General features: G+C 35.8%; 1 protein-coding gene across 2 annotated transcripts in view; it reads right to left on the reverse strand.

Annotated features, from left to right (window-relative positions):
• Positions 1–6,847: 6,847 nt before the first annotated feature.
• The window catches only part of TBC1D23 (TBC1 domain family, member 23), a 57,720-nt gene continuing 53,453 nt past the window's right edge, over positions 6,848–11,114 (reverse strand). For both annotated transcript variants that reach the window (XM_006890022.1, XM_006890023.1), the window contains 2 exons: positions 8,473–8,667; positions 6,848–6,929 (listed from right to left, as the gene is read on the reverse strand). In XM_006890022.1, the coding sequence (XP_006890084.1) occupies positions 6,848–6,929; positions 8,473–8,667 (277 nt within the window). The remainder of the gene's footprint in view (positions 6,930–8,472; positions 8,668–11,114) is intronic.

The following is an 11,114-nucleotide window of genomic DNA, read 5'->3' on the forward strand; positions in this document are numbered from 1 at the left end:
GTGGGAGAATTTTTTTTTAACTACTAATTTATAGTTTACTTTTACTCTTAGTTCTTTATAATTGCTTTTAGTACAACACTTGTCTGTCACTTTGTAGTACTGAGGTTGTTTGTGGGTTGTGTTGAGTAAGGCTGTGCTACCAGTGAGTAAAGTGCCCAAAGGGTCACCAATAGTGGAGAGGTTTTAGTAGGACTACCAGATAAAGACAGGCTAGGAAGTAAGATTGGTCATCCACTTCTTATATAGAAGGCCTCTGAAAACCATATGAATAGTGCAACATGGATGGTTACAGTATTTGAGGTAGAGCCCAGAATGGAAGTCAATCAAAATGAGAAGCAACTGCAAACATCCCTTAATAGTTGGAACATCAAGTACACAAAGTATGAATGTTGGAAAACTAGAAGTGGTGAAAAATGAAATGTAACGCTTGATCATCAACATTCTAGGCATTAAATTGAGATGCCCATTGTCATTAAATGGCAATCATATGGTATACAGTGCTCAGAATGAAAATAGAAAAAGAATGGTGTTGCATTCATAGTTAAGACAATTTCTAGTTCTCTCTTCAAGTATTATGAGTGATAGGATATTATTCATACATACACAAGGAAGACCTGTTTGACTATTATTCAAATATATGCACCAACAACTAAAGCCAAAGAGGAGGAAATTGAAGATTTTTATTAAGTTTCGCAGTCTGAAATTGACCAAACATGCAATCAGGATTAGTTAATGGTAACTGGAATGCAAAAGCTGGGAACAATGAAGAGGGAATGGTAGAATGTATGAAATGAGGCTGGAAATAGAATGACTCAGTTTTTTATGTTCAATGATTCATTTATCACAAAAAACTTTATTTAAAAAACACAAATGGCAATCCTCTAATGGACTGCATAGAAATCAGACTGACTACATCTGTGGAAGGAATCATTGAAGCAGCTCTTTATCAGCAGTCAAAACAAGGCCAGCGGTGGGCTGTGGGTCAGACCATCAATTAGATATGTGTAAGTGAAAGTTGAGGCCAAAGAAAACAGAAGTCCAAGAGAACCAAAATAATATAGAGTCTATTTCACCTGAATCTAAAAATCTTAAGAACTGGCCTGAAGCACTGAACACAAATAATTAATCAAAGACCAGATGAGTTTTGGAATGACATAAAAGATATCATTCATGAATAGAGCAAAAAGTCATTACAAAAACAGAGGAGAAAGAAAAAACCAAAATGGATGGCAGAAGAGACTGGGAAAGTTGCATTAGAGCATAAAGAAGCCAGAACAAAGAGAAAATATACTGAAGAAAAAAAGCTAAACAGAAGATTTCAAAGGGCAGCTCAAGAAAACAAAGTATTATAATGGAATGTCCAGGGAGCCAGAATTGGAGAATAAAAAGGGAAGAATTCACTCAGCATGTTCAAGCAGAAAGGACTGAAAACCAAATGCAGACCTCGAGTTTTAACACTGCAGAGTGCTATGGGCAAAATTCAGGAAGCATCAAAAGATGGAGGAAATACAGAATCACTGGTACAGAATATACCAGAAAGAATTGGCCAACACTGAAATATTTCAGGAAGTACCATATAATCAAGAGCCAGAGGTAATAAAGGAACAAGAACAAGCTGCACTGAAGGCATTTGTAAAAAATAAGGTCCAAGGAAATCAATGGGATACTGATTGACAAGTTTCAACTAACAGATGTAGTTGGATGTGCTCACCAGTCTGCCAGGAAATTAGGACAGCTGCATGGCTGGCTGTTGGGAAAAGCTCTGTATTTGTTCCCTTTCCCAAGAAAGTGGATCCAACAGAATGTGATTATTGAATAGTGTAATTAATGTTGCATGTAAACAAAATACTGTTGAACATCACTCAAAACCAGCTAGAGCTGCACATAGAAATCTACCTAAATTTAGGCTGGATTTAGAAGAGGCCGTGGCTCTAGGGATTATCATTACTAATGGATCCTCGTTGAAAGCAAATACCAGAATGCCTATTTGTACCTTATTGACTATGCAAAGGCATCTGTGTGGATCAAACATCAAGAGAAATGGGAATCCAGGAACACTTATTTGTGCTCATGTGAAACCTGTACCTAGATCAAAGCTATTGTGTGAACAGAGCAAGAAAACACGGTTTCCTTTGAGTCAAGCACAACTCATAGTGACACTGTGAACAAAAGGCCTGAAGCCCCTCTACAACTATCAACATTTATCAAAGTTCATAGTTCCCAGAGGCATTTTGTTTAGGAAGTGGATGCCACTTCTGCTTCCAAACCTGTCAGAGAATGTTACTGCTGCTATATGCCACTGAGTCGCCTGAGATGTACAGCAGCTCTCTGAACCCTTCCCTGTCCTGAGCCAGTCTCACTTCCAACACACCAACACCCCTTGCCCCAGTCACTGTTATCTATCCGTCTCATCCGGGGTCTTCCTCTCCTGCGCTGTTCGTCCACCCTTGTGAACATGATGTCCATCTCCAAGGATCAGTCTCTCATGGCCACATGCCCAAAGTTACTGAGGCAGAACTTCAAAATCCTAGCCTCCAAGGAGAGTTTGATTTCACCATCTCCAAAATAGACCTATTTGTTTTCTTGTTGGTCCATGGTATGTTCAAGACCCTTCTCCAGCACAACTCAAAGGCATCAACTCTTCTGTCATCCTTAGTCATTGTCCAACTCTCTGAAGCCTAAGTAATTGAGAAGATCATGGCCTGGATTAGGTGCACCTTTTATCTAGACACCGTTGGTCTTCAGCACTCTGGAGAGGTCCATGACAGCAGATTTTCCCAATGAAACTCGTCTTTCGTTTTCCTGACTGCTGGTGTTAAAAGTATTGACTGTGGATCTGAGCAAGCTGTAACTGCTAATGACCTCAATCTCTTCACCATCTAATATGGTGCTGCCAATTGGCCCAGTGCTGAGAATCTTGTCTTCTTAGGCTGCAATCCATATTAAAGGCTACAGTCCTTGACCTTTTGCAGTACATGCTTCAGTTTCAGCAAGCAAGGTTGTGCCATCTGCATTATCATGCGTTGTTGGTGAGTCTTCTTCCAATTTTGATGCCACACTCCTCCTCACAAAAGCCTTGCCTCCCTAATGATCTGTTCTGCATACAGATTGAAAAGGTATGGGGACAGGATGCATTCCTGACGCACTCCTTTCTTGATTTTGAGTCATGCAGTGTTTCCTTGCTCTGTTCTGAGGACTGCTTCTTGGTCTAAGTACACCTTTTGTACATGATTTAAAATTATGAAAGGTGGGTGTCAAGGATGTATTCTTTCTCCATACCTGTTCAATCTCTATGCAGAGTAAATGATTCTAGAACCTTGACTCTATGAAGAATGTGGATAAGGATCAGAGACTCTTCAATAACCTGTGATGAAGATAACACAATCTTGCCTACTGAAAATGAGGACTTGACACACTTGCTACAGAAGATCAAAGACTACAGCTTTCAATATGGATTGCATGCCAACATCAAGAAAATAAAATTCTCACCACTGGACTGACAGGCAACATCATAAGGACTAAGATTGAGACTGTCAATTATTTCATTTTACTGGGATCCACAAATTAACACCCTTGGTATCAGAAGTCAGGAGATGAGAGACATAATACACTGGGAAAGTCTGCAGTCAGGAACCTCTCCAAATCATTGGAGCAATGTCAGTTTGAGGACAAAGGTGAGCCTGATTCAGGCCATGTCTTTTCAATGTTTGCTATACATCTGAGAGCTAGACAATGTTTAACAATGACAGATGAAGAATTGCTATCTTTGAGCTCTGGTGCTGGAGCGAGTACTATCCTATAGACTGCCAAAGAATAGACAGACAGATGTCTTTGAGAAGGTGCAGCCAGAGTACTTCTTGGAGTCAAACACAACAAAGTTTCATCTCACACACTTTGGGCATGTTGCTGTTGTTGTGCACCATCCAGTCGGAACTGCACCATAGGTGACCCTCTTGGTGGGTTTTCAGTGGCAGTTAATCACACGGGAGATTTCCCACCCTTCTCTCATGGAGCAGCTGGTAGATTAGAACCATATGCCTTTGGAATTGCAGTGAAGCTTCTTGTCACTAGTCCACCCGAGTTCCCTTCAGCATGTTGCTAAGAGAGGCTATTTCCTGGAAAGGGGCATCATGGTTGGAAAGGTCAGAGAAAGAAGACCCTTAACCATATGGATTGACACAGTAACTCCAAAATGGGCTCAAGTGTGTCAGAGAAGTTGAGGATAGCACAAGTTAGGTCAGGGTTCAGAGCGGTTGTTCATTAAGCCACTGTGAGGTGCCCTTGACTCAATGGTACTTAACAACAGAGCTATTTTAGGTTCTTGGATAATGCAAATGATACTCAGCTCTAAATCAGTGGTTCAAACGTATTCATCTTTTTTCCCTTGTAGGCTCCACAAAAGAAAGACCTGGCAATCTGCTTCTATAAAGATCACAGCCTAATTCTTTGGACCTGTTTTCTCATCTTAAAGACAGAAAATAATGACTATCTTATAATGGTGCCACTTCTGTAATCCATCAGTGTCTGTGTGAGATGGTATTTAAGAGTAAATATAGTTATGAGGTCAGTGAGCTGGTGTTTTAGTGCTTGATGAAGTTAATAAAATGCATTTTAATACATAATAGAATAGTGTTATTTCAGAGGAGGAAACTAAAGTTCAGAGAGTTCAAAGAAGAGGAAACTAAGTTCAGAGAGTACTTCAAGGTAGTAATTTAAACATGGGATTTAGTCATTAGTTTTAAATAGTTTAAACAGTTAAACTAATAACATTAGGCTCTGGTGGCCTGGTGGTAAGGAGCTGTGCTGCCAAACCAAAAACACACAGTTCAAATTCACCAGTTGCTTCACAGGAGAAGGCTAAACAATCCTCTCCATTGTGATTTATTGCTTCTGAAACTCTTTGGAGACCAGTTATGGGTCGGTTATGATTCGATGGCAAATAAGTTTTAAACTACCTCCTTTCTTTTCCATTTGAATGAACAGAAATAGGTATCTAATATTTACAAATTTGAAATATATTTAAATTTTACCAATGGTAACAGGAAGCTCTGCTAGCCTAGTGCTAAAAAAGCTACCCTGAAATCCCAAAAGCACGCAGTTCAAATAGCTGCCTCTTAAGACAGAGATGGGCAATCTCCTCTCCTGCGACTTAACTACCTAAGAACCCATTGAAGGGTCAGCTATAGGCTGGTTCTGATTTGATAGCAAACAATAACAACAAAATGATAACACTCAGTTTTCTGATTTTTTTTGGCATTTAAAGATCTTCAAATGAGTGTGCAAAAGGACAGATACACTTCACTGAGAACAAAGTTTTGAGCAAACTGTACTTGTTTATTTACAATTGTATTTTACAAACAGTAACACAAACATCTTTATAATATGAAAAAAGTTCCATGGCTGAAGTGGGTGAAAAATCGGACTTTAGAATATTTCGAAAGGGGGTAAGAAGAAAAGGAAAAGATGTAATAGAATAGTTGTAAGGGAGAGTTAGAAATACCAAGAATTGCACCAGGTGCAATCTCATACAAATGTCTTTAACCACTCATTGGCCTTTATTTAGATATTAGAATACAATTTCTTGAATTATGTTGCTTTTATTCACTTGATTCTCATTAAGTAAATTAAAATAATTGGCTGTTAACAGGGTATATATAAATATTTCTCCTATCAACCCTTAAAAGAGAATCCATTACATTTAGAGCATGACAGATTGTATGGATTTGCTATTCTCAAACAGATTGTAAAAAAAAATCATTTCATGGCCCCAAATGCATTCTTGGATTTCCCTCAAAGGTAGTATACATACTTCAAAAAATTAAACTGAGAAAGCTGCAAAATAAAGCCGATTGCTTTTCAGTTTTGTCATATTAAAATAAGAAAAATGTCTTCAAACTACTAGAACTTTAATGAAAAGACAAAACCAATAAAAGATAAATTTCAGTAAGTGATAAAAAAAATGATAATTTATAAAGCTCTCTGATTATTTGGTTTTAAGTGGAAGTCAATGTGATTATGCTATATAACATAATCTCAGTAAGGAAAAAATGTGTGTACAACACATTTTGAAATATCCTAAATATTTCACTTGCAAAATGACCAATGACAGCTTTTTAGAGATAAAATGCTGTCCCCAAAATGTTAATGTTAACCTTAACATGTCTACCGTATTATAAAGCTTTTAACGGCTTTTAAAAACCATTAGCATCAGGTTTTGTATTTCTGAAGCACTGTGTTCAAATTAGCTAATGGTGCAAGAGTAATCTAGAAACCAATGTCTCAACATTGAACTAGGTGGAACTGCATTTCTGAGTTGGCTGAACTATTTCTCTATCTCATTAAAAAGATTTCATTCTTTTCAAGAAGAGAAACTGTGAGATAAAGATTAATTTATTTAATAATTTTTTGTTTGATATTGCTCAGTGGGTGAAATGAATAATAAGGGGTCTGTTCAACTAATTCTATTTTTAATTTTCAGTGAAGACATGGCAAATTTGCATGTATAAAGTTGTTTTAAATCTGAAAGCGATGCATGTTCCCTTAAAACAGCTCTTCAAAACAGAACTGCTTTTGTGTACCCTTGATATATGAGGGCACAGGGTCAATTATTCAAACTCATTTACTAACTGCCTTTTATAACAAATCATTTTACAAAACAAAAAATGAAAAAAAACACCTGTAGTTTTTTTCTAACTGTCCAGAAATTGGTTAATTTACACTTTCTTAGACCTGTTATTCATGCACCCCTAAGTACATGAAAGGTCTCCACAGTTAGTATTCAATCAGGAAAACAGATCCATCTTTCTCTTAGTTGCCTTAATTTCTTTGTAAATGAATTTCTTTTATATTAACTTTCCAAAGCATCCAAAACCTTCATAATCTGTTGTTTTATGGCTTTGGTGGCATCTCCTGCATTTGGAATCAAATACCTATGGGGGAGAAAAATATGTTACTAAAGTCTTTAAAATACAAATTCTTAAAAATTACTGCCAATAAAAATCTAGATATTAAGTTGGGAGCAAAGAAAGTTCCTGTTCGGTGCACTATAGATTGACTCTTATTTCAGTTAAAATGCTTATTTGTATTAACTAAGCTTCAAGTTCAGGAGACAAATAAGATTACCCAGATATTATATAGTTTTCCAGTCTCATTAGACAATTTTGGTTCCAGTAAGCTACTGTAAGCTTCCCAGTGAGCTCTCCAATATTTTATCTAAGACTGGAATTTGCATTATACAGGAATTCATAGTGGTCACATATTTATAATTAACATTTCTAAATTCTCAGCACACAGTTAAATAAATTCAACTCTCGCATTGCTGTCAATTTAGTCCTACTTACAGCTGACCCTCCAGTGGCATTTTCAAGGTCGTAAATGGCACAAGAGGAAATGCCTAGCTGTGTCTCTCAAGAAACCTTTGCTGGATTTGAACTGCTACAGAGGCATGGCCTTTGGGTTACCGGTGGAACTCTCTAGAAACGACATCACCAGCTCCCTACATGTTAAATAAAGCTCCCTATGAAATGTGACAAAAGCAGTATTTGAACATTAAATACACAATGGCTAGATAAAAATGAAAATATCAGCCAGCCTATACAGATATAACGTATAGTTATGTTTTGATGGTATTTAATCCTAAAGACAATGACAACTCCAACACTTAACAGTTTGACCAAGAACATTTGTGAAGCAGCAGAATGCTATATTAAAAAAATAGGTACAGTTATCCCAATCTTACAGAGGGGCTATGTGTACTAAATAATACTAGTGTATAAAATATTAAAAAGCACTATATGTGGTAAACATTTCAAGTTATCAACATCAATTTTCTTTTCCAGAAGCATAAAAAGATGCATATATATTTTATACATTTAATATAAATAAAGTATGTATAAATAAATAAATTTTCAAAAACTAATTCTTTGAAAATGACATCATGCTTAAAAACAGAAGGTGAGCATAAAAGAGGAGCAGTGTGAAGGCCTGGTAAATCAACCTCTGTCAGCTTCTTTTTTATCTATAAAAGATGGCTTAGCACTGAGTTCAGTGTGGTTCACTGCCAGCATGTCAGTCTGTGATCTGTTTGTTACTGGTCCACATGAAGTAAGGACAAGCTTGTATATTACTGTTTAGTAGTTCACTTGTGATTTTCAAAGCAAGAAATTTTATATGTGCGACTTACCAAACTAAAATATTAACTTTTATTCTAAGATAAGAATCTTATCTCTACAAACCAGAATGTAGTATAGAATTGGGTTAAAGTGTCATGGAACTCACTAAAGTAACTATTAAGAATATATCATAATAGCTACATCACATTTGACTAAGGAGTTAAGAAGAAAAAGATGCCAAAATTATTAATAAAAATGTTTCAAGTACTCTATTGTGTCATCCATTCTCCCAAACAGAAAAACAAATGCTTAATAATGTATTGGTTTTAATTCAGGTAATATCATACTAAGAATACTTTACCTTTCAATTGCCAAGATTTCTATTCCTGAAGCACTGCTGTTTCCGTACTTGAAGGTAATCAGCTCAGGATGTTTCTTTTTGGATGTAATTTTAACTACAGAATTTAGTGCTTGTCGAGACTGTATATAAGCCAATCCTTTCCGTGAAAGAATCTCCCTTAAACAGTACATATGTGTTGCAGTAACCAAAAGATGACTTGAAAAGAAAGAAAAAGCCATTAAAAAAGTTTTAAGGAAATGCAGTTCTAAAGAACTGCTGCTTTCAACAACCTCAATTGTAAAAAAATGTTCAACTCCAGATGAGATTATTTTCAATTAGAGAAACCACTATACCATAAACTTTTCATTTGCCTTTAATTGTATACAAAATCAGCATTAACAAAGAATGTTGCAAATATTTGAATACAGAAGTGTAACATTTTCTGATAAAAAATTTGACACAGAAATCACTGAAATAATAAAGATTTCTAGTCCAAGTAAACTTTTAGATTAAATAGTATTTTACATTTATAAACAATTTTACATTTATAAACATGAAAAGTATTAAATGCCCTCTCCATATCTCTGCCTCCTCCCAAATGATAAGGGTACATTTTGTATCTAAAATAAATGTGCAGGATTTACTTAATACTACCTCAGGATCAAATACTATATACTTGATAGGTTGTCATAAAAATATTACTAGAAACAAGACTAAATGAACACAATGAAAGTTATGTAAAATAATATAAATAGTAGGATGTTATAAGTCATGTCTGTATACTTGGAAGCAGCAGTGGCATCCACTTCCGTAATGGCCTGCCTTTGAAAACCCTATGAATCTGCAGAAAGGATGAAAGTTACACAAGTGTTGAGGACTTTCTTTCATAGGGTCCCTATGAGTAGCCTACGACTCGACAGCACTTAACAACAACATACAGCAAATCACAGCATATAATGATCACTAAGCAATAGTTGATTTTAAGGGTATATATTAATCAAAATATAACCAAAGTTCTCAGAGAGATGCAACTAAGAACAATGAAGAGATATTATCTCACCCTAGTAACAATAGCAAAGTTTAACAGAGCAGCAAACAACAAATGCTGGTGAGGTTGTGGAGAGAATGGAACCCTTATTCACTGCTGGTGGGAATGTAAAATGGTGCAACCACTATGGAAGACAGTATAGAGCTTTCACAAAAAGTTGCAAATAGAAATAACACTTGATCCAGCAATTCCACTACTGGGAATATACCCTACAGAAACCAGAGCTGAGACCTAAAACATATATACACACCCTTGTTTACTTGGGTTTCTTTCATCTCTTTGCTATTGTGAGTAACATGACTCACAATAGCAAAGAGATGAAAGAAACCCAAGTGCCCATCAACAAATGAATGTATAGTATACAGAACATGGTATATTCACACAATGGAATATGATGCAGCACTGAAAAACAAGGGGCTCATAAAATACTACACAACATGGGGAACCCTAGAGGACATTTTGCTGAGTGAACTATCTTGGTCACAAAAGGACAAATACTCTATAACACCACTCATAAAACAGGACTCACATGGGAGTTGAGGGAAAACTAAGAAAAGAGGGGATAAACAGTGAATACTGTAGTGGAACAAACAAAGGAAAAACCCGTTTAAGAGGAATATATGATTAGGCATTATATGTATGACAAAAGTCCCTAAGACCAGAATAAGAGGTGCATAGCAAAGTGAACTGGGCAGGGATGGGGTACGGAAATTATGCAACAATGAATGAATGTTTTTTTAAAAAAATTAACTTTTAAAAAAAACTAAAAAAAAATAATTTTAATGAAAGTACACAGAAACTTAGGGTTTCCAGTCACTCATTGTTGCACTTTTCTCCTTACGAACTCCCTCACCCCGAATGGGCTTTTTGTTTTTTTTAACAAAAAGTAAATTGCAAGGTGGGGGGTAGGGACAAAAACGTACAACAATGAATGAAGAAAAATCCAACTTTTTTGTGAACTTCAATTAAAACCACAATAAAAAAAATATGCTTTTGCATAGTAAAAAAAATAAGCAAAGGGCAAACATACATAGAATTATTAATATCCCCTTGTTTTTTGAGCTTACTTTTATTATAGTGATAGTTTTCAGAATGTGGGATGTTCTGCAAGACAACTGGCTTGGACTCAAAGGTTCAATCATTATGAAGTAAAAAGGGAAATGACACTATTGTAGACTAGGGGAGACTAAAGAGATATAGAAGACAAATGTAATGTTTGACCCTTGACTGGATCCTGAGGCAAAAATAAAAAAATGGAAGTCATAAAATATGCTTTGAGAAGAGACTGGAATATGTATTATATTTAATGATAATATTTTTTCAAAATACATGGTTATGATAATGAGGATGTATAAGTGAATGCTTATTCTTGGGAGATTTATGCTAAAGTATTTAAGGGAGAAGTGTCAAATCTGTAATATGACAACGGAAAAGGTATTTGTATGCATATACACAAATAAATGGGGAAAATGGGGTGAGAAAAAAAGATGTTAATAGCTGATGAAAAACAGAGAGGCCCCTAAAGGTGTTGAATGATTGTTTTTTCTACTCTTTCTGTGCCTTTAAAATTGTCAAAATAAAAGAGTATAAAAACAAACCAGTTGTTGTTGTTGTT

The sequence above is a fragment of the Elephantulus edwardii genome, unplaced genomic scaffold, assembly GCF_000299155.1.
Source record: "Elephantulus edwardii isolate Elephantulus edwardi_28Jun2011 unplaced genomic scaffold, EleEdw1.0 scaffold00085, whole genome shotgun sequence".
NCBI classification, from domain to species: Eukaryota; Metazoa; Chordata; class Mammalia; order Macroscelidea; family Macroscelididae; genus Elephantulus; species Elephantulus edwardii.